Below are 24908 nucleotides of genomic sequence, written 5' to 3'. Positions count from 1 at the left end.
ATTCCCTCGGGTTTACAATCTATTTTTACAATATGAACAACTTAATCTACTTACATCCTATGCGCCTTAAAACTACTTAAAAACTATTCGCCTCATCTTAGCCCTACCTACACACACACGCCTCGTGGACTTCTGTTTCCGTTTACAAACACCTCTATATCAATTACTCCTCATTCTCTCATTCATTCCCCCTTCCCCTCCCTGATCTTTTCCAAACCCTTCAGCCATTCCTCTCCCTGTCCTTCCTCCCCCAACACTTCCCTCACTACTTCCTGCCACCCCATCCCGTCCCCCCATCGTCCACATTCCTGCCATGCATGCTCCCATGTTTCCTTACTCCATCCACACACTCTACATTTACTCCCCGACTCATCCTCCCAATATCTGTCCCTTCATCTCATTTCCCAACCTATACCTTGCCAATCTCATCCACCTACTTTCTCCCCAATTTTTCTTTAGATATTCCGGTACCCCCTCGCTCTTAACCACCCCGTACCATTTATTAAATTTTAATTCCCTAATCCTTTCCCAGCTTTCCTCCTTTTGCTTCCTCTTTTCCTCTCATATATGTCTTCTCCTCTCAGACCTCCCTCGTCCCTCAAATCTTCAGCCTCCTCCATTCTCCATTCTCTTCCTTCCCAAAATTCTTTTCTCTCCTCTTCCCATCCATTCCCTGCTCTTCCCCTTCTTGTCCTCTCCCTCATTTCCCTCAGACATTCTCCTGCCAGAATTCCTTCCCTCCCTTCCTCTAACCTTCTCTCGTACTTCCAAACCCTCATCCCTGCCCTTCCCCTCAACAAATTCCTCTGAAATTCCTTTCTTACCATATACCCCGGTACACTCTTTCCTACCCCTACCATCCACCTCAAGTATCTATCTTGTATTCTTTCAATTTCCTTTCTTTCCCCCCACCCCCATATCTCTACCCATAACTTACTACCGGCCATACCAACCAACTATCAAATAACCATAACCTCCTACTCCAATCTTTCCCAAACTTCTTTTTCCCTAACCCCCAAACCTGTCCTAAAATTGCCGCCGCCTTCCTTACTCTCTCCCTCACCTGTCTATCCTGTTTCCCATTATCCCTTATTACATACCCCAAATAACTAAATTCCCTCACCTTCTCCACTTCCTTCCCTTTCTATTTCCATTCTATTTTTTTCCATCTTTCTTCTCCCTTTCTACACCTCATAATCTTTGTCTTCCCCACGTTCAGCTCCAGACCCTTTCTATCCAGATACTTTTTTAACTCCTTCATCATCCCTTTCATTTTTTCTTCACTCTCCGCCAGCAGTGCAATGTCATCCGCATATGCTAGCGTACATACTCCTTCTTTCTAGCCTTACCCTTTCCCATCCCTTTCTTCCTAACTCTTCGTCTAAGTCCGCCAGAAGTATTGTAAACAACGTTGGACTTAGCGGACATCCCTGTCTCACCCCCCTTATCGTCCAAAATCTCTCACCCTCTCTGTCTCCCATCCTCATCCTGCTTATTGTTTCCCTCAATACCTCGTCACACCTCTCTATTAAACCCTCCCTTACTACTCTTCTTCTCATCATATCCACTAAAACGCTTCTGTCCACCGAATCAAACGGTGCCTTCATACCAACAAACAGTAATACCAAACCCCCCACCTCCCCTATCTGTCTGTTTACCAAGTAATTTAACACGTAAATATTGTCCACCGTCCCCATCCCTCTTCTGAACCCCGTTTGACTCGGCGGTAACACACTTCTTTCCTCCATCTCTATTCTCAGCCTCTCTGCCAGCACTGCCACATATATTTTGTACGCCGTCTGCGTTAACGTAATTCCTCTATACTCTTCCACCCTTTTACTCTCTCCCTTTTTTACAATAGGAACTACTACTCCTTCCCTTCAATCTCCGGCCATCCCTCCTCCCTCCATACTTTCCTGCATATCTCAAATATCCACTCTTCTACTTCCTTTCCTCCATATCTCCATATCTCATTTGGAATCCCATCACGCCCTGTCGCTTTCTCGTCCTTCAATTTTTTAATCACCCTCCTTACCTCCTCCCTATTCATTTCTTCCTCTATCCCCTCCTTTCCCCTTTCCCCCATCTCTCTCATTACCCTCCATTCTACTCCTCCCAGTAATTCTCTGAAGTACCTATCCCATTCTCCCATTTCTATGCTGTCATTCACCCTCATTCTTCTCTTTCTTTCTCTATTCAATATTTTCCACACCTGCCCTTCCGATCTTACATAATATTGCATACCTCCTTTTTTCTTCACTATAACTACTCCCATTCCCCCTCCTTTTCCTCTATCTCCTAAGTTCCTTCCACACCCTCCTCTTTCCCTGCCTACATTCCTCATCCCACCAACCTCTTTTATCATTCTCCTTTCCCATTTTCTCCAGTGTCTCTTACTTTTTCTCTCAATTTCTCCCAATTTCCCTCAACTCTTTTTCCCTGTCCTTCTTTCTCCCCAAACATTCTCCTAAACTCCTTCGTCCCCTCTTCTGTCCAAACTCCCCTTCCTCTTCTTCTTCCTCTTCTTCCCCTTTCCTTTTTTCTCTTTTCCTGGATCTCCCTTCCTTTTCCTATCTACACCACTACTGGCTGACGATCAGAGTCTACTTTTTCTTCCACTACCAACCTTTTCACTTCCTCCCTTGTCTTCTCATCTCCTATCACATAGTCAATAACCAACTCACCTCTTCCCCCCGTATATGTTAACTCCCCTTCCTCATCCCCTCTCACATCTCCATTAAATATCCCCCACCCCTGCTCTTCGAGAAACCTACACAAAATATTTCCGTCTTTATCTATTGCTTTATCTTTGGATCTTCTCTTATCCCCCTCATCCTCCTCCCTTTCCCTTCCTCCCTTCCTGCCCGTCCTTGCATTAAAGTCTCCCCCTATCAACATCCTTATCCCTACCCCTCCCTCTTCCATCCATTTTCTTAAATGCTTCATTTTCCTTTCTAAATCCTTATAAACATATACCTCTATCACTCTCCTCCACATCCCTCTCAACCAAACCTTTACCAACATTAGCCTCTCCTTTCTCCCTCCCTCTTTTCCTCTTTTGATTCCTCTTCTCACCCCCACTATCATTCCCCCTTTTGCCCTTCCCTTTTTATGCTCTCTGATTGCCTCTGATTGTATCTCCCACACGTAATCCTTTGGCATCTTGCCCTTTATCCTCTCCCATCCTTTTTTATCTATCCACGTTACACGTAACACCATTATATCCCATCCACTTAACCCTCTCCAAAAATCATCATCCTTATTCATCAAACCTGCCACATTTCAAAATGCTAACTTATACACCTCCTCTCTTTTCTTTTCCACCTCCTCCCTTTCCTCCCCCTTCTCCTCTCCCTCCTCCATTTCATCCACTTCCTCCCCTCTCACTTCTTTCTCTACTTCCTCCTTCCTTCCTCTCTCCTTTCCTCCTTTTTCACCATCTATTGCCCTTTCCTTTCTTCCCCCTTCTCTCCCTCCCAAAAACTCCCGCTGCACTCTCTCAACTTTTCTTCCCCTTCATCCCAATACCACCAAACCTTATCAATCCAAATTTTATTAAATCTTATTCTAACTATTTTTCTTTCCTTTTCCTCCTTCATCGCGATCTGTCTTAAATTCCATTTCATCTTTCTCTCTCTAAACGTCAGATCATCATCTATCCGTCCCTCGTAATCTACTTTTATTCTCCATAATTCTCCTTTTCATCTCCTCTGTCTTCAAAGTCACTACCATCATCTCATCCTTATCCTCCTTTTCTGAATTTATCCTCCTCATCCCCTCAATTTCTACGTCTTCCCTTAAATCACTTCCCAACTTATTCAACTTCCTTTTCACATCTCCCTCTCCCTTTATTCCCTTTATAATAATGTTTCTCTTCCTCCTTTCCTTTTCCCTTCTCTCCCTGTCCCTCTTTAGCTCTCTCATCCTTTCTCTCAACCACTCTTCCTCCTTTACTCCCCCCTCCCTCTAACTTCTTCATTCTTTTCTCTACCACCTCCCTCTAACCCCCTTTCTTTCCCTTCTCCCTTTCCCTCCACCTCTTCTCTAAAATCTCTATCCTCCCTATTAGCTCTTCTTTCTTCTTCCTCCACTCCATTTCTCTTGCTCTCATCTCCTCTTTTAATCCCCCCATCTCCCTTCTCAATTCCTCTATCCCTCCCTTTAAGTCCTCTCTATCTTTCCTCCCTTCTAACCTCAAGGTCCTAATTTCCTGCAATATTAACCCTACATTTCCTTCCTCCTTTTTCGCTTTCACCGGCGATCTCTGCACTTTCTTGCTCCTTTGAAAAGCTTTTAACCCTTCCCTTTCCTGTTCCTCCCCGTCCTCCTCCCTATCTGACTCATCTCTCTTCCTCTTAAACCATTCTTCTATCATTCCCACGCTTCCCGCCTTTTCCCTTCTCACTTTTGTCCTTTGATCTTGTTCCTTTTCCCTCCTTTTCTTTTCTTCCCCTAATCCCATGTCTAGTTTCAGACCTACTTGCGCGCCCGCCAATATCTTTTCCCCGTCCGCCATTTCCTACTGCTCCTTTACTTTCCTCTAGTTCCTTCTAGGTGGCGCCTTCCTACTCTCTCCTTTCTATACCCAATATCCTATTCTATGCTCGAAATTCTCACCTGTCAAAATCGCCTGTCATTCACACTTTTTTATCCCTTTTCCTCCTTTCCCTGCTCTTCACCCTTTCACCACTCACTTCTCACCTCTCCCTGTATCGCTCCCTCTCACTCCTTTTCGCACCTCTTTCCTCACACACTCCTTTTTCTAACAATAACTCTCTCTTCACACTACAACACCTCATTCACCTATCCTACCGGAAACGGAAGTCCAAATACAATAGTATTTATTATTGGGAATAAACAACAGAATTTTAGTTAAACAATTTTAATAAAATCTATATTAGATTTGTTAACGTTTTAACGTTTACATAACTGTATATAAAAATATGTTTCTTACTTTAATGATATACAACGTAATGGATACCTAAAAATGCTACATTTTACATATCACAGAATTATATGTACACTGCTCGTTATTCAAATTACATTTATTTAATAAGAAAAGACGAGACAAAAAAATAAACAAAAAGCAAAAAATTAAAAATTAGGAATGTGGAGTAGAACGGCCAACGTAAGCATTGAGCAAGTTTTCAACATATTAAAAAGAAATAAATCGGTCTTTTTTTTACTAAAAATATTCTTTGGAATATCCACTATAAGAAAAAACACAAGTTTATTATAAAGTAATAGTTTAAATAGACAAGATTATTGATTTAATAAAAGCCTAGATTTTCGTGATATGCTTTTCATGCGGGGTATAATGGATTACCTCCAAAACTTGTTTATTTCATTAATATTGATGTCTAAAACTTTTTAAAAGTTGTATATTATATGATGTATAAAACATAAGAATATAGATTTGTATTTTTAAATGATAACTATAAATTAATAAATAAAAACAAATCTCTTGTTATAATAAATATTTTTCTCTTTAAAACATGGAAAAATATCCTTTAATGTAATAATTTTTGGTATTAATTTTAAAAGACAGCATCTATGTATACTCTCTTTTTTTCTCTAGTATAAAAATAAAAAGTACAACATTTTGTGGGCTAATATTTCATTAAGTCTCAAAACGTATTTATTTACTTTTCATCATATAAAAAATTATAATTAATTAATATTTACATAGACACAGTATGAAGTTAATAAGAAAAGATCATTTTAAAACATAAATGTATTTACGGTAATAAAAAATAGAATTTTATCATTGTTTACCTTATGTAAATATATCGAAGAATTACAATTCAGTCGCGGAGAGCACAGCAAGTGCATTAAATAATTTATAACAACTTTCAACTAAAAATATTGCGACCACTGATAACAGCACGCAGAAAGAGACACCTAATAACAATAATTGCAACATTTTTTATGACATGGTAGCATCTCTGTAAAAAGATATCGACTCTGCATCATTGTACCCCGCGGTGCCGTTCTACCCCACGTTCCCCTATATATTTAAAATAACTAATTAAGTAATTTAAAATATGATAACTCATTAAACATAAAAAAAGTTCTCATTTAAATAATAAAGAATTAAATTGGTGAAAGGCTGTAGGACGTGAATAACATCAGATTAAAGCACAATATCGTGCTATAGTAATATATAATTCAAAGAATCAAAAATTTAAATTGACACAAAAATATAAGATATAATAAAAGGTTTTAAAATATGAACGTTTCGGGCTCTTGTTTTGAGCCTTCTTCAGCGCAAAGTATAAGTGTGTGATTTACATGTAAAGGAAGAATGATAAGAATATGAATATAAAATTAAAAATTACAAAACAAAAATATTAAAAAGTCATGAACAGCAGTCGGCGGAACACAATTACGAATATGGTTTACAAATTTCACGAGTATCCTTTAAATAAATTAAACTCCAATGGTTGGTAGGACGGGAAGAATTAAATTCATGTATTTAAAACAGAAAAAAGAAAAAGAAAAAGAAAAGCTTAATGACTTGATTACAGTAACAGTTGAATCCTGTAAATATACAATTAAATTTAAACATAATTCAAGTCACCAAACTGTACAATTGATTATTAAAGTACTTATAAAATATCAAAAAAACTCCATCAAATTTTTTTCTCTAAGACCAACAATACAGTTCACATTATAATCGACTATTGTTAAACGAATAGTGAGGTAAACCATTTATATACAAAATCATGACTTTGAAATTTTCGAAAGTTTATTTATTACGTCATGATATAAAACCGGTAAATTTTTTGTCTGTAAATTTAAACCATTACTCTGCCTTTTTATAAACAATATCTCCGAGATCAATCTTTTATTATAAAAAGGAACTTCATCTACGATCTCGACATTATTCCAACAAAAATCATGATCGTATGAAAGTCTATGATTTGTGATAACCGAGCGATTATTGGTATTTCTGTTGATTTCCGATCTATGCTCCGAAATTCTCGTCTTGAGCATTCTAGAGGTTTGGCCTCCGTAAGTTGCATCGCATCCCGAACAACTTATTTTGTAGACTACATTTGTTTTACAATTGTCCGGTACTCCATCCTTATGTACCTTAATAATGCTACTTAGTTTATATAGACTAAAGAAAGATAATCGAATATCCCTATTTTTTGTAATGTTCTTTAACTGTCAGTTATATCCAATAACTATAGTAAACATAACACGGTAAAAAAAGGAAAAGAATTACCGCCCGTCCCGTGTTTTATGAAGTCATGATTGTTAATCAAATGTTTTAAACGTTGGTTGATAATGTCAAAAATCAGACTGAGTGAGTAACAATTGTCTATCAGAATATTAATAATGGTCAAAATTTTTCATATGGAATCTAGGGTGTGACAAGGTGAAAGCTCTGTCTACGAATCCAAATATCGTACTCTTCTTTTGGCAGTGCGGATGTTGTAAATGGAAATAAGATATCTTCCCGAGAAAGTTGTTTTATGCAACTAGTAAAAAATTAAGAGGTTATTTTCAACTATCAAAGTTAAGTCTAGAAAGTTAATTTTCCGGTTATATTCTATCTCTAAAGTGAATTGTAATCTGTCGTAAAATGAGTTAAAAATGGAAAGCGTCCAGTCAATCGAACGAGAAGGAACTGCCATAAGAATGTCATCAACATATCTAAAATATAAAGGGGAGGGGGTTAAACGTAGCGTGTTCAGAACTTTTTCTTGTAGATCCTGTAATACAATGTCTGCCACAATCGGAGATAGAGGAGAACCCATAGGAGTGCCATAAGTTTGGCGATAAGTAATATTGTTGAACGTAAAAAAAGTTGAATATAAAACCAATTTTACTCTACTCAAAAATTCCGCCTCAGGTAAATCACAATTATCTCGTAAGTAAACTCATCTTTTAGAGACACTATCAAGTGCTAAATCTATAGGGACGTTAGTGAATAATAAGATCACATCAAGTAAAATTAACTTTACATCGCCATCTATATAAAAATTTGATAACTTGTTGAATAGATCAAAACTATTTTTAACATGACTGGAGGCCGTAGGAAAACTCTTATTCATGATATTATGTAAGAACGACGCTAGAAAGTATAGTGGACTGTTTACGGAGGAAACAATAAGTCTGCATGGTATATTAATTTTGTGGACCTTGGGTAAATCATAAACCTTTGGTAGAGTACCGTCAGTAAACAAAAGGTGCTTATAAATAACATTGGAAATGTAACCGAAATGTAAAATGGTTTTTCCATTTCGATAATAAATCTTTTAAATTCGATATTAATTTTCTTGTAGGATCTTTATTAACAATGACGTAAGTGGCTTCGTCTTTGAATAAGTTTTCCACTTTATGTATATTCCGTTCTATTGAGAGCTACGGTGACATTATCTTTGCTCTTATTAAGATGAGATCTTTATTATGATTAAGAAATTTTTTGAGGTAAATAACACACGTAACAACCAGTCATTGTGTTTTGATTTAGGATAGGAGTATGTGGGAATATTCTTAATAATACTTTTCGATCCCTCTTTGATTTGCAATCTTGTCACAACCGGGAGTTTCCATAAACTATTTTCTATATTTTTTATAAATTCCATTGTTAAGGAAGAAGAATTATTGATCAGAAGACTAAAATTCTCTCCCAATTGTAACAAGCATTGTATGTCCTGTGGGATATCTATTTTTGATAGGTTAATGAACCATTTATCTCTCAAAACATCTAACAAGGAGAGGGCGCAAACTTCGGGTCACCGATTTTGATGGGGATTTTTTTAGTATAGTACTCTATTAGAAAAGTACTTGAGTAAAGGGATAGCGCACAACCCTCAGCCGTTTTCGAGAAAATTTATTTAAAAAAAATAAGATATTCCTTGCCCAGTGAGAAATCACTAGTTAAAAAGACGTCAAGTCAACGTCTTTTCCACCAAAGTGACCGGTTGATATAGACGTCTATATTTTAGTTAATTAGACGTTTTTTTGTCCTTCAAATCAAACCTCTCTTAGACGTTTATTTAAACATCTATTAGTCGTTTATAAAACGTTTATTAAACGTTTATAAGACGTTTATTCGTGGCGTATAAAAATTTTATAAAATATTGTCATTATACAAACCAAAATATATCTAAAAATATATATATCCGTAAAATTCTTCGAAGTACTATATCTAATACTTATCCATGTGACAATAATTTATCAAATTAAACGATATTTTAGATTTTTACACAACTGTGACGAGCATCAGATAATAAAATCAATTCAATCTTGCAATTCTAAAGAAATCATTTATTCTAGAGAAATCATTTTATACTTAAAAATATTTCATTATACAATATATGTAATTCTATTCTCTAAAAACTAATGCTAATGCATTTTAATAACATAAGAGTGTTTTATTGCACATTGAAACTACATTTTTTATATATTAAATATCATAAGTTATAAATCAATAAAACTTTATAATTATACATAGATTATTGTATTTTTTAAACAAAAATTAAATTTTCTTATTTTTACATAACTCATATATTTTGACATAATGAACGTAACATTAAAAAAATAAAAGATATTAGACAATTTACATTAGTCTCATCCTTTAATATTTTTTCAAATAAAAAAAAATTCATGCTATTTTTAAATTAAAAAAAGAATTTTTCATGAAATCTAAATGAAATTAAAATTTACTCACGAAAATTTGAATATTATAAAAGAAATAAACTTTACTACTTATAATAAAGACGCTTATTGCAGTTATATATATATATATATATATATATATATATATATATATATATACACACATATATATACATATATATATATATATATATATATATATATATATATATATATATATATATATAAATGATTATATCAAAATATCTTATGAGAAAATAAAAGAACAGAAAGATGTAGACAAAACTAAATAAAAAAATTTTTTCAGAACATTAACGATTACAAATAATACATTTCTAATCTATTTAATTTAAACTTATTGAAAAAACAAACATGTTGAAATCTAGAAAGAATTAACCATGGGCTCTATTTCTTATCTTCTCTCTCTCTTTATTTCTGGTTTGTTAGTATAAAAATATATTCCAATTATATATTCAAATATATATTAAAATATATATTCCAATCATATTTGAAAGATACAATTAAACCTTGCACTATAATAGTTGATTTATGTTTATTTATATCTTAAAGAAAGAAGACTGAAAATCTGTCTAAAAAAATTTTTTTATATTATATGATTTATTCACCATACCACCGCTAAATTTGTACAGAATAAGTAAGCCAATTTTCTTCAGGATCTTTCGCTTTTTTTGCGTAAGTACTTACTAAATATGGCTTCGAAGGCCAATACACAACTGAATTGCCTGTTTCATCATGTATTTCCTTTAAGCACTTTCGATGTCCAACATCAAAAAATTCATCTTCATTATCTTCATCATTGCACTCTTCATCTATATTAGTATTAAGAAATTTTACAACAAAGAACTAAAGAAAAAGAAAGAACAAAGTATTAGAAAGTTATAATCAAATCATTTTATGTTTACAGCCTAAAAAATTTTTAATTACTTTCAAGAGATACATCTTAAAATTAAAAATTAATTTAAAAAAACTCTTTACATTTTACTGATATATTGTATTTTTTTAATTGTAAATTCTCATTCTTATATAACTAAATTGATACAATACCTTTTCAATGAATTATAAATGTGTGCAACAGAGGCATGTTGAGGTACGATTCGCTATGAGGAATATGAATAAGCCAACATTTAGCCTGTATCTTAGACAACTCAATAACATTTTTTGTTGCACTTAAACGACTCACTTTAACAATTCCAAGAATAGAAGAAGGTAATGGATAATCATAATAATCTTCGTATTGATGAAATTTGTGGCCCATTATATACACAGAATTGTCATTCCTCCGAATAATGTTTGTTATGATCATAACACTACCATCTGACGTTTTTACACAAGAATCTTGCTGTCCCAACTTGAATGTTATATTATTCACAATTATCTTCTTATACTGAATGCCTGGTACAGTCTCCATTGGATCAATATGTCTTTGAGAGAGAATAATGTTATTTCCATTATAAGATAGATGAACAGATCGAACTGTCTTTTTCCAAATCTCGCTTAGCAACTTGTTCAAATGGTTTGCGAAAAGATCGAAGAGATTCTTTGATTTCAATCGATTCTCGAAACAAAATGCACTGAAACTATCCAGTTCTCCATGTTCAGCACATTCTTCAGCCAAATGAAAAAGAGAGTGTACATTGTAAACAATGAATTTTTCCCCATATATTGCTTCGGAATGAACGATAAATGTTCTTAACAACTCTTTAGCATAGTTATGCATTATGCGAACTAAAACTGTACTGGTTAATATATAAATAGCACTATGAAGAAGGAGATAATGCTTGTAAATTTTTGAATCCAATGGTCCAAAAAAAAACAAAGATGCCATCATAAATATACATTCTTCTTAACTCAGTGCTTTTGTAGAAATGTGCTTTTGAAAAATCATGGCGCTTTCTATTAAAATCACTTGGGCAATGCTTTAAACTAATTTTAAATAGGCCAGAGATAGTTGCGATGGCATTTAAACTAAGTCTGTAATGACCTCTCCATTCAAGCTATGTCATAAGTAGTCTCTTGAACACTCCAGAATAGACAAGATGCATTGCAACTAAACGAAACTGCGACACCATTTTAGTATCCACAAGAAGAAGAGGAGAATAATCTTGATGATGAATGGGTTGATCTTGATTAAAAAAAGATTCATCAGTACGAAGTGGTTTATTAAGCTCAACAAAAGTCATTCTGTTAGCAGTCCATTTACCAACTACCGTGCACTTTTCACAACCACCATATCCATTATGTCCAATAATACATTTAACAAAAGCGCCTGCAGGAGCATCAAGAATATAATGGCGCATATTAAACTTAAATCGTGATCCGTCACATTCAAATCCATTCTTGAAAAAGTCATTTAATTCCTTTACCAAATCCTTTAAGTATTCATTAATATTTTGAGGATCTTTGTGTCCCACATAAAGTCCTATGATAAATGGCTCATTTAAAGTTCCAATTAATTTACTTAAAATTGGCCAAAATTTCAAGGTTGAACTATTTGAAATTGGAAGGCCATCCATATTAATATCAATAGTTATTTCACCATAGCGTAATAAATATTCTCTAACATCAAGTGCATACAAGTTCTTTTTTATTCCTTTATACCAAAATTGACCACCACTTTCAAAATTAATCACAGCAATACTAGAAGGTGTATTTAGCAGAGATTTGTAACTCTTTGGACAATTAGGAAAGACAGGATGCAGTCTTTTTAGAAGGCTATCAAGCTTTTTCATAGATAGGTTTCCATTCATAGATAGGTTTCCATTTTCATAGATAGGTTTCCATTTTCTAAAGCCCATTCAGTAAGAGATTCAATTACATACTGTTGTCTCTCTTTATCATTTTCAAAAATTATTAAATCATCATCACTTGAATTTAAATCTTGCACTTCTGGATAATTTATATGTGGAATTTCATTTTGTACGATGTCTGGCTGAGCTGCCTCAAAAAAATCTATAGACTGATTGTCAGAATTTTCATTTTCAATTTGTGCATTTTCTTCTGTTGATGTTCCATCCTCTTCAGATGAAATAATGTACTGTTCACCAATAATATCACTTTCCCTATCATTTTCACTGTCACTGTCACTAGATGTAACATCTCTTCGATAATCAATTAATGTCCACATTTTTTGCAACTTTCTACGTTTGACTTCTCTACGTATTTTATTCCTTTGCGCTTTGCGTTTGAAAGATGGAGTTTCCACCGAATAGCCTTATTTCATTTATGCAAAAAATGTGAAACTGTAACAAAAAATACATCAAGAGTTGCAAATGATGTACGATTCAGAAATATAAAATAATTCAGTTATTCCATTAAAATTAATGAAAATATAAATATTAATGTATCGATTAGATAAATTAAAAGTAATATATTATTAGAAATAATTATAAAAATTAGAATTATAAAATATTAAAAAAAGTTTAATAATTTAAGAATATTATATTATATTTATATTTGATAGTGCATTATACTTAAAGTCTACTATTTATGGTAAATTTTCTATTAAAAAGCATTTAAAATATATAAAATAATGAAAATTATTCACAAACTTGAAATTTTAGAATAAAAGTTTCATATTATTGTATTCAAGTTGTGGACAATACAAAAAAAGATAAGTTTCAGAAAAAACACCACGATTTAATTTTAATAAAAAATAAAATTTATTAAATTTAAAAACTTACCTGTTCATTAGTATCCATTGATTATATGTTGGAAAGTACGCTTTTTCTTAAAAAATTGTATTTTTTTCCTTTGTTTCGGTTGTAAAAATAATTTCCGCCTTCGTTGAAATATTTTATCAATATAATAAAAGAGCACTGAAAAAATACATTTCCTTACAATAATTTTAAAAAATTTAATAATTATTAAATAAAATAAATCAAGACATATCGTTATCATTTACCTAGTCAGCCATATTTTCTTTGTATATTTGTGTTGCCATCAATACAGGTTATTTTTGCCAGTATAATAGTACAAGAGTCAGGTCTGCAGTATTTGCTTATACTTGTATTTCAGTTCTCCGGCATCGAGCGGCGGAGAATTTATTTTATAATTCTTTCTTCTTGCAAGTATTGTGTCATAATATTTACAAATCTGTGCGTATAACGCGTCCTATATGCAAAAAAGTAGTCACATCACAATAAAAGGAAGTCTTTTACAGTCTGCCGATCTTTGTAATATTCGTGGATCAGCAAAAATATATACAACTATATACACAAACTATTTACAAAAATATATACATAAAATGAAAGAGAAAGCACTGGCCATTATGACGAGATCCCGGCTATAATAGCTTTCGAGCCTTGCAAGCTTCTTTCTCGACATAGCGACTCCTATGACTTCGTCTTATAGCCAATCGCTCTACAGATATCATGCGCTCTATGTTACTGCGCATATGTGATCGTCATTTGACGCTAAGCGTCCAATCGTTAGCGACGTAGCACGGTGCACGCGATCTTCGGGATGCGTGCGCAAACAGTGCGTGCAATTTAATTTTTATTAATTATATAATTATTATTTACTTGTATTAATAATATAATTATTTTTATTTACTATTTATATGAATTATATATAACATTATATTATTAACTGTTATATTATTAACTGTTTTATATTTTTAATTTTATTTTTATTATTATTAGCTGTTATTTGATAAAAATTATTATTCTATTAATTATAATTTGTATCTACAATATAAAATAATATTTAGAAAAAATAAGTTAACAATTAATGGAATAATTATTCTGCAAACATTAACTGTTATTTTTTAAAATATTATTTTATATTGTAGATACAAGTTACAAAATGATGGTAAAAAAATATCGAATAGACGTTGTTTCGACATCTTTTCAATCAATCATTGTTTACTAAAAAATTTGCAGAAAAACGTTTCTATATTTAATAGAAACAAAATTTTAAAATAATTGAAAAGTGGTTTAATTAGATAGATGACATAAACGTCTAATAGTCGTCTAATAGTTGTCTTTTCGACCTTTTATATTTAAGAACTATATTTGTTCTTAAATGTTGTATATTATAATACAAATTACAAATTTACAGAGAAGACATACCTACACAATCAATAAAATAAAATTTTCGATTGGTTAAAAATTGGTTTAACTTGATACTAATTTCAACCATAGACGACATAGACGTTTAATAACCGTCTTTCCGACCTGTCACTTCTCACTGGGTGTTTACCCGTGACTTTATACTACTAAACGTGAAGGCGGCGTAGCTCGGGTAGTTTGGTTCGTACATATCACACTGCGAACTAGAGTTCGATTCCAGTCTCTTCAATTTTTTTTCTCGTTTTTTAAATTATTTTTTTGTGTATAATTTTACCGTTTTATCTACCACAAATATTTATTTATCTAAAAACAAATTAATTTGTTTTTAGATAAATAAACATTTGTAGTAAGATGTTGTAAAAAAGATTGTCGATATATACTACAATTTTTGTATTATACATATGTCATCTTACTATAAAAAATAAAATTTTTTTATTGGATATTTTATCGGTTTAAATTTTAATGAAATTTTTGTGATTAAAATGATACCAAACACAACATAAATCGGATATTTAATTAGAAAGATATTCGTAATTACGATTATTGATTAATTAAAAATTATCCGATTTATGTTTGGTATCATTTTAATCGGAAAAATCTCATTAATCCATTAAAATTATTTTCAAATCGACAAAATGCAAAATAAAAAAGTTGTATTTTCTATAGTATGATATAGGTATGATACAAAAAACAATGGATAAAGGAATGCTCGCGAACAAGACTTCGGAACCTTTTGATGTCGTTCATCTCGCTTATTCCTTATTCGTTCTCTCTCTCGCTTTCGATGGCTAACGCGTCTCGTGGAGATCTTATCTTATCTATAATATAAACATTTTATTGAATAAAAACTAAAACTTTTTTATTTTACATTTTATCGGTTTGAAAATAATTTTAATGGATTAATGAGATTTTTTCGATTAAAATGACACCAAACAAGACATAAATCAGATAATTTTTAATTAATCAATAATCGTAATTACGAATATCTTTCTAATTAAATATTCGATTTATGTTGTGTTTGGTATCATTTTAATCACAAAAATCTCATTAAAATTATTTTCAAACCAATAAAATACCCAATAAAAAAATTATACATTAAAAAATAATTTAAAAAACGAGAAAAAAATTGAAGAAACGGGAATCGAACCCTAGTTCGCACCGTGATACGTACGGACCAAACTACCCAAGCTACGCCGCCTTCACGTTTACTAGTATAAAGTCACGGGTAGATGAGGAATATTGTATTTTTTTTAAATAAATTTTCTCGAAAATGGCTGAGGGTTGCGCCCTATTCCTTTATTCAAGTACTTTTCTAATAGAGTACTATACTATAAAAAATTCCCATCAAAATCGGTGACCCAAAGTTCGCGCCCTCTCCTTGTAAACTCGAGTGTGCATCTAAATATGATGTTGGGTCTATGTGGACATTTAAGATCTTATTTTGAAGGATATTATTGTCGGATGTATTTTTTACAGAAAATTTAAAGCGCTGATGTGGTAAAAAATTATTGTTTATAGAGAATGAGCAGTGGGAATAATAATAATTAATATTAATAATCATTTAATGTCATTTCTGTTGCGTTATTTAGACAACAAAAGTTGAATTTTTTATCAAGTCTGTTTTTCTCCTTTCGATAAAAACAAAACAGAGGATGGCTCTGTCTATTTGTATTTTCGTTCCGTCGACTGCTGTTCATGACTTCTTAACATTTTTATTTTGTAATTTTTTAATTTTTAATTTTATATTCATATTCTTATCATTCTTCCTTTACATGTACATCACACACTTATACTTTGCACTGAAGAAGGCTCAAAACAAGAGCCCGAAACGTTTGTATTTTAAAACCTTTTATTATATCTTATATTTTTGTGTCAATTTAAATTTTTGATTCTTTGAATTATATATTATTACAACACGATATTGTGCTTCAATCTGATGGTATTCACGTCCTTGCTCTCTACAGCCTTATTCTTTAATTATTTTTAGACCTTAAGCCTTTTGTTTACCTCAGTCTCAAAGTTGAGATTTTCTTTTTTGTACTTTTTCTCTCAATTTCTCAACTTTGATTCTTTGTTCTTTTTCTTTATTTCTGAGATTTTTTTAGACTAGATATCAATTCTTGAAAAACTATTTTGCTGGTCATACATTTAGCTGAATCTTTCAATATTGTTTGCATCGATGCAGATTCTTTAATAGGTTCTTTATATAATTTCTCTTCAGTTATTAATTGTAATTATAAATTTTTTATGTAATTATAAATCATCTTCTTATATGTTCTAATACTGCTTTTTTTTATTCTTACGTTCTTTTTCGTCTGCTTCTAGTTTTTCCTTTTCTTCTGCTATTTCTTTTTGCCTATCTAACAAGGATAGGTATGAAAGTGTCCCCCTCCGAGTTTAATGAGCTTTTAATATGTTGTAGTCTAGGTCAAAATAGGAGACATATTTTTTTATACGTGCCCGTACGGTCGTTAAGGGGGTGAAACACCCTCTTGAAAAAAATCATTTTTTTATTCCTGACCGAATACCGTCGAAATGATAAGAGATATAAAAAAAAGTTTCAAATAAAAGTTTTACGGTTCTTAATGTACTTAACTCCCCTGCGGTTTAACCCGAATCTGACTCGGGTTAAGCGGACTGTGCCCAAACGGTTAACCCCGAGTCAGACTCGGGGTAACATTTTCTTTCATAACTTAAGAACTAGACATCGTAGGAACATGAACCAAGGTGCAAATTAAAGCTAAAGAATTTTACTTTTCAGTAATTAGTTATACTCATGGTAAAAATTACTATTTGCAAAGTTGTGCTCATCTAAAAATTGTGAAAAAATATGAATTTTTGAAAGGTACAAAAAAATGTAAAAAAGCAGTTATTAGTTACATATATTAACTAAGAATGATATTTTGGAAATTTTTGAGTATCTAATTTTAAATTTGTGGCAAAATTTGTTGCTGCAAAATTCAAAATGGCGTAGCGATAAATAAAATAATTTAACAAGTAATTACAAATTAAAATAAATTATAATTATTATAGTTTATAGTAAAAACATATTTCTATCAAAACATTCTCAAAAATAAATTGTTACCACTCGTATTCTAATCTATAAATAATTACTATCTATTCGGCTAATAAACGAGCAAATTGAATTATATGTTCGCGAAAATGATAATATTTATTGTTCTAAATTACATCGTAGTAAACGTTTCGACTGTACGCAGTCTTTTTCAATACATAATGAACGTAAATATTAATGCTAATATTACGTGTGACGGGAATTACAATTAATGTCAGAAAGCATGTGGATAATTTTCATTTTGTCATCAAAAAATTATAAAACTATAAATTTAACAGTAAATTGTCTAAGCAATGCCAATTCCAACGCAAGAATTATAATATTTTCCCAACATCGCAAGTTATTAGTAAGTAACTATTCTTTCTTCGGTTGAGGGCGAGAAATTACAATTATTCACCAACAACGATCTGTGCGTATTTGGATGCGTAAAGTTGCAAATTCTATAAAAATATTAAAATTACGTTGACGTTATTACATGAAGTTAAAATCTCGAAAATAACCAATTAATTACCATTTTTTTATTTTTTTATTCCCCTCTAAAATTTACTTGTGTGTTCATTGCATTGTCAAAACGCTTCCTTACTAGAAGAGATATCTCACTTCCAACAGACTCCACGCTATACTGTTTACTACGATGTAATTTAGAACAATAAATCTTATTTTCGCGAACATATAATTCAATTTGCTTGTTTATTGGCCGAATAGATAGTAATCATTCTCAAAAATTTATAGAAACTTACAGAAATTGAGTTTCACGCAAATAGACACGTATTTTAAGATTTATTACTTTTAAGTCCGCCATTTGAATTTTTGTAATTTTGATCACAAATTTGAAATTAGCACCATCAAAACCTATTATATAACCTGAAAGTAAATATTTTTCTTCGCAGAAAAAATTTAACCATTTTGATACGATTTCTGTCATTAAATAGAGCCGCAAGAGAATTAAAAACTGTGCGATTAAATTTTTCGAAATCCTTCTTCCCTTCTTCAATTTTTAAAAATTTTGAAATTTATTTTATAGCAAAACTTGTAGCATATTTAATGACAAATTCAACTATATATGATAAAGTTGTATTCCAAAGTCGCATTTTTCAGAAATAAGCTAGAAATACATTTACATACCGCTATACGCACATCCCATTCGTGTCCACCTAACGGCACTTGCTACTTACGTCGACAGTTTTTTCCTCGCAATTTCACGAAGACCTGAATTATGAATAAACAAATATATATAAATATATATATGAGAATTTTCATATTATGTATTTATAAATTATAATAATTATATAATTATATTATTATATGTTATGTGGTGTTCGAGAGTATCGCGGCGGAAAATAAGCAGTGATCTAAACCCTTTTTAACGACACAATTTGTCTACTTTTTTGTTCTTTTATTAATTTTATAACACACAAACAAACACAAAAAAGAATAGAGATATATTTACAAGAAATTTACAAGCAAAGTTAATCGCGAGAATAAAGTTTGTCGAAGGCGACGATTATAACGATTCGCGAAAGCAGCGACGAATCGAACGAAAGACGGTGCAGCGAAAGCGGCGATCGTGAGAATACAATAAAGATGCGGTGCGGACGAAATCAGCGAAGCAATTCGAAAGCGATTTAACCGAAAAAAGCCTGCGGATTTTTTCGTCGACGCTGATTTATAGCTGAGAAAATTGGGGTTGTTAGCTTCCAATTACTTTCGAATTTTTAAGGTGACACTGGAGCGTCGTACTTAATTGGCAGGCGCTACGCGGTTTTGACATGCGCAAGAGCCGACTCGGCGTTTGCCAGTAGCTGATTGCTGCTACGTCACGCCGTAGCGCATGCTTGATTAGGCTCGAGCGGTTAAGTACTGGAAATAATTGTTTTTGCTATTGAGAATTACATGAGTGTCGTTAGGACCAAAAAAGATGTTTTTCGACTTTATTTGTGAGATTTGTGTATAAGATTTATGTTTAGCGGTAGAGAGACCTTCTCGAATATTCTGAGGACACTCATGTAATTAATTGTACAGCGAAAAAATGATCTTTGAATATTAATGCTGTTTATCGCAATTGACACGCACGAAATTTCATGTCTCAAACATGTGGCAATAAATATATAATTTATTTACATGAGAAAAATAATGCTTTCATGCATTAAAAATAGTACTAGCCGAGTAAAGAATCTTTGACGAGATGCTATGATTAATAAATACAATACTTACATTCAATGCGAAATAAGTTAAGTGGTGCAATATAATATTATATATAACCGCATGCAGCGAAGCACGTACGTTTTATTATAAATTACTATAAAAAGTATCTATCGAATCCAATTAGCAGTTCAGGTATTCAGTACACGATTTCGTTCTGTAAATACTTAGCGTGTGCATATATTATGTATCAATTTTTGAAAACATATTATGTTAGAGTAGTGTGTTAAAGGGGATTCTAACCCAGACGCTCGAGGGGGGTGCGGGGGCGGGGAATGACGTCACGCAAGTCCGCGACGCGGTTTGTAGACGAGGGGTACACGGAGAGGGGGAGAGGTCCGTGACACAGCTGTAGGTCCGCGACACGGTTTGTAGACGACGAGGGGTACGCGGTGAGGGGAAGAGGTCCGCGGCGCGGTTTGTAGACGAGGGGACAGCGGAGAAGAGAGAGGTCCGCGACGCGGCCGGTAGACGAGGGGTTTGCGGAGAGGGAAGAGAGGTCCGCGGCGTAACCGATGGGTCCGCGAGTAGGGAGAGGGATAGAGAGAGACGGCGCGATAGGCGTTCGCAACGCGGTAGACGGAGACGCGTGGTATAGGATAGAATAAGGAGAGTATGATGTGGTGGGAAAAGGTGAGCGCTATATGCGTTTAGCATAGCGTAGGACAAGGAGAACGCACGTGGTGGGAAAAGGAGAAGATTACAATAGAAAGATAATGTGAGAGAGAAAGAAGGAGGCTGAGGGGAAAGAATAGCGGAAGCGCGTTAAGACGGAGGCTAAAGGTGTACGCGGAAAATAAATTTTTTTTATATTAAATTTATTATATTAAATTATAATCTCAAAATTCAGTATTCAACTTGGAAATTTATTATCTTATATTTCTTGTCTTTCAAAAGAAATTTATTTTACATGCTTGGTTTTCTAAAAAAATACAAGGTAGCCAAACTTACGGGCGTAAAGAGCTAGTAAAATTATTATTATTATTATTAATTATATAATATATGGTGGAATAAGGATAAGATTGATTGAAGAAGGCGCAAGCAATATACATGTTTAACATAATTTTTATTCAAAGATGTGTGTGTGTGTGTGTGTGTGTGTGTGTTCTAAAATTAAAAATATAAAATATAAAATTATAAATTTGGGAAAAAAGGAGGCAATCGCAACGAGTCAGCCGCAGTTGGTGAAACGCAATTTTTAATCTGTATTCATTCAAACAACAAAATTAAAATAAATTTAAATTGGTTTGACATAAGATGAGACGTACGTTTCGGCCTTCTTTTTAGGCCATCTTCAGCGCAAAATTAATCGAAATACAATCAATATAATAAATCTAAATACAATCGTATAAAAGACAGATATAAGTATAGAACGGAAAGTTACAATAATAAGAACGCAATTCAGTCACTTACATAAATATTGTAACGTTGACACATTGTTGGAAATAGAATATGGGTCCAAAACGCAAAGTAGCAAACTCTCGACCAAAGTAATTGTCTTATCGTTTGTTAGTGGAGATAAGTTTATAACTATTGTCTAAACATCACTGGTTGAGAGGCTGATAAAGTTAAATGATAAAAATAAAAAATTTTTAATTGAGAAAAAAACCAAAGTAGTTAGTCAAACGAATAAAATTGTTAATAATAATGTTGATAAAGTTACGTAGTAAAAAATGAAAATTTAAATTAAGAAGAGACCAAAGGCAGTTAGTCAAACAAATAAAAATATTTAATAATATAATATAAAATATAAAAATACGAAATATAAAATATAATATTGGGTACGGGAATAAGTTTGAATCGTTTTTTTATGTAGAAAAAAACATAGTTTGAATATAAAAATATTAAATGATTTTATTCAAAATATTTTCCATCTGAAGCGACAATTTTCGCCCATCTTTCGGGCAATAAACGGATTCCTCGAGTGAAGAATTCTATTTCTTCCGATCATTTGACCCGTGAATATTGCGCTTTAGCGTTGATGGACCTGGTTCACCTGGCTTCACCCATGCTCGTTTGCGTTTAGGATTGTCGTAGTGAATCCATTTTTCATCGCCAGTGATGATCCGATGCAAAAAACCCTTTCTTTCTTGTCGTTGAAACAACATTTTGCACGTAACCAAACACCTTTCAATGTCCCTTTCCTTCAACTCGTGTGGCACCCAATTTCCTGCCTTTTGAACCATTCCCAGCGCATGTAGGCGTTTTCCAACGGTGGACCGATCAACATCCAATGCTGCAGACAATTCTTCAAGTGTCTGACATGGATTAATATCAAGCAATTCCTCAAGTTCCTTATTTTGGAACTTTTTTGGGGCACCATCGCGTTCTTTGTCGTTGACATCAAAATCACCATTTTTGAAGCGTTGAAACCAATATCTGCAAGTTGACTCCGATGGAGCATGGTCGCCGTAAACATCCACAAGCAAACGGCACGTTTCTGCAGCACTTTACTTCAAAAGATAGTAGTGAAGAAAAACTTCCCGCAAATGCTGCTTTTTTGGAACAAATTCCGACATTTTCGATGCGATATAAATACTTGTTGTTTACACTCTAAACAAAAATCTTATACTGCGTTTGATAGCTCACATACACACCTTTCAAATCTATGTATCGAAAGATTAGAAATGATGCAAGCGATACTATTACTGCCATCTATGGGAAAACGATTAAAACTTATTCCCATACCCAATATATATAATATAAAGTAGAATATAATTTGTGCCTTCTATGTACGGCAATGCTGAGAATTCATTGCGGATAATCTGCAGGAAAAAACAAATCTTATTAGTATATACATTTCATCATTTTTAAAAGATACTTACAATATTAACTTCAAATATCATTCACATTGTCAAAGTCGAAATTACAGATTTCATGTTGACTTCGATATCAGGTGGCGACGACTGCGGTGGTGGTGGTGACAACATATATTTGTTTGGATATGTATATTTATTCAAACATGTACAGTCGAGAATCTTTTCACAAGTACACAAATATCCAAAACGTTCATGTTGATTATCTACAAACAATTTCTTAAATTTATCAGTCTCAATATTATGATAAAAAAAACCATCGAAAATATAAATTCTAAACACTTATTGTTTATACTTGTTGGGATACATATATACACACACGGCAGATATGTACAAGCGCGGATACATTCAGCTATCCAACCATAATTGAATTCTGTACACTGATAACGGCTACTGGTTCCACATCCGTATTCCCTTATTCGCTTTATATATTTCACCCGTATGATATGCGGTACACTGATCTATCCAACAATCTTCTGAATCCACAAATCGAGTAAATCTGCGTTCATTGGAATAAAGTTCATCGTTAGGATACTCGAGAGGTGATTTATAATTATTACAAAGTTCACGGAAAATTTTTCTTTGTAAATCGACCGGCCATTCTGTATAATCGCAATCATACACAGTCACTGTCAACAGCTTCAGTTTGGCGGGTGAAATGTTGCACATCTACATTTTGCATGTCTACTTCCCGATCATGAATAAATTTTGGTATCGATATTCGTGGAAAAGTCTTCGTTTCACTGTCATTGTCTCGAACAAGAGCGATTACATATCTCCATTCCTTCACATGTTTTTCGAGTTTTCTTATAAAAGGCTCCATTGTAAGTAATATTGTTCTTCTGTCTTTGACAAAAACAGTCATAAGAAATGTTTATATTAATAATAAGTTCAAATGTTTATCATCACACATGCATAATAATAGTTTCTTTTTCAGACACAGATCTTAGTTTGTGCAACAGTCATCAACGCAAAATTTTCTTTATGAGCTATAACAAGATCGTATTAAGGATGGTCATACACGCTCCTCCATAGATCGCCACTAATAGTTCTCTTCCGAAGAAAGTTTATTTTTCATACATTAGTCTTCTTTCGTACAAAACGGGCAAAAATTACATGGTATTATTTGATACAACGAATTTCGACACTCCCTGCAAAATAATCTGAGGATTAGTTCATAAACTATAGTTTCATGTGTGCGTACCGCTTCAATATCATGAAACATGATGTACAGTATTTACGACCACTCGCGGTTCTATAATAAAAAATACAACGCACATTCGTTTCATCACATTATATGTATGGAGTTCTGCAGCATCTAACTTACGCTCAACATTTTCTGTACCATCACTAAAATCATTGTCATAAATACTGTCGTGTAAGGATTCTACATCCGATTCAGACGAATCGGACGAAATGTCCATCAAGTCATCCATGAGCGCAAAGTTTTCTTTATCAGATATAACAAGAATGTCACAGGGATGATCGTAAGCTCTCGTTTTCTTCACCAGATACGACAAGAGTGTCACAAAGATGATCGCAAACTCTCCTATGATGCACGTTCCTCCCAAATATATATTTTAATCTCACATCTCTCATCTTCTTCTAACTCGAGTATCACGTTTCATCTAAATCAGCATTTTTCAACATCTTTAGCAGAATGAATGTAGATCCAACTATACACAGCATACGTTTTATAAAAAATAGGCCAAGAAAGAAATAAAAAACAATCAGTAATGAAAAAAGACAACTGTCGCTCCACACAGCATTCATACAGATAATATAAAACGATTATTGAATCACAACACAATCAAATAAACATCAAACAGATATGTATCGAACATTGATCAACATCAATTGAAACATCGATCCAACCATGTTCAAACCACAATCATACATCAAATAAACATCAAACAAACATCTATCGAACCGCGATGAACATCGATCCAATCATGTTTGAACCACTATCGTACATCAAACGAACATCGATCAACATTAAACAAACGTCAATTAACATTAAACAAACATTTATCGAACCGCGATGAACATCTATCGAACCATGTTTAAACCACTATCGTACATCAAACGAACGTC

The 24908-nt window shown here is 32.9% G+C and overlaps 2 protein-coding genes across 5 annotated transcripts in view; one reads left to right on the top strand and one right to left on the bottom strand.

Moving 5' to 3' along the window:
- LOC140674594 (transmembrane protein 114) overlaps positions 1 to 24908 on the top strand; it is a 352543-nt gene that overhangs the window by 255339 nt on the left and 72296 nt on the right. The gene's annotated exons all lie outside the window — the stretch shown is intronic.
- LOC140674602 (uncharacterized) lies at positions 11491 to 13985 on the bottom strand. Of its 4 annotated transcripts, none has more exons than XM_072908249.1 (4): positions 13893 to 13983; positions 13556 to 13764; positions 13335 to 13469; positions 11491 to 12893 (listed from the first exon to the last, which is right to left on the bottom strand). In XM_072908249.1, the coding sequence occupies exon 4, from the start codon at positions 12447 to 12449 to the stop codon at positions 11649 to 11651; it is 801 nt and encodes a 266-aa protein (XP_072764350.1). In that variant the 5' UTR covers positions 12450 to 12893; positions 13335 to 13469; positions 13556 to 13764; positions 13893 to 13983; the 3' UTR covers positions 11491 to 11648. The 4 variants fall into 4 exon arrangements, with proteins under 4 accessions (XP_072764350.1, XP_072764352.1, XP_072764353.1 ...); XM_072908251.1 differs by having other exon boundaries at positions 13881 to 13953; XM_072908252.1 differs by having other exon boundaries at positions 13918 to 13936.

Source organism: Anoplolepis gracilipes, chromosome 16, assembly GCF_047496725.1.
Source record: "Anoplolepis gracilipes chromosome 16, ASM4749672v1, whole genome shotgun sequence".
NCBI classification, from domain to species: domain Eukaryota; kingdom Metazoa; phylum Arthropoda; class Insecta; order Hymenoptera; family Formicidae; genus Anoplolepis; species Anoplolepis gracilipes.
This window is presented reverse-complemented; position numbering and strand designations above follow the sequence as displayed.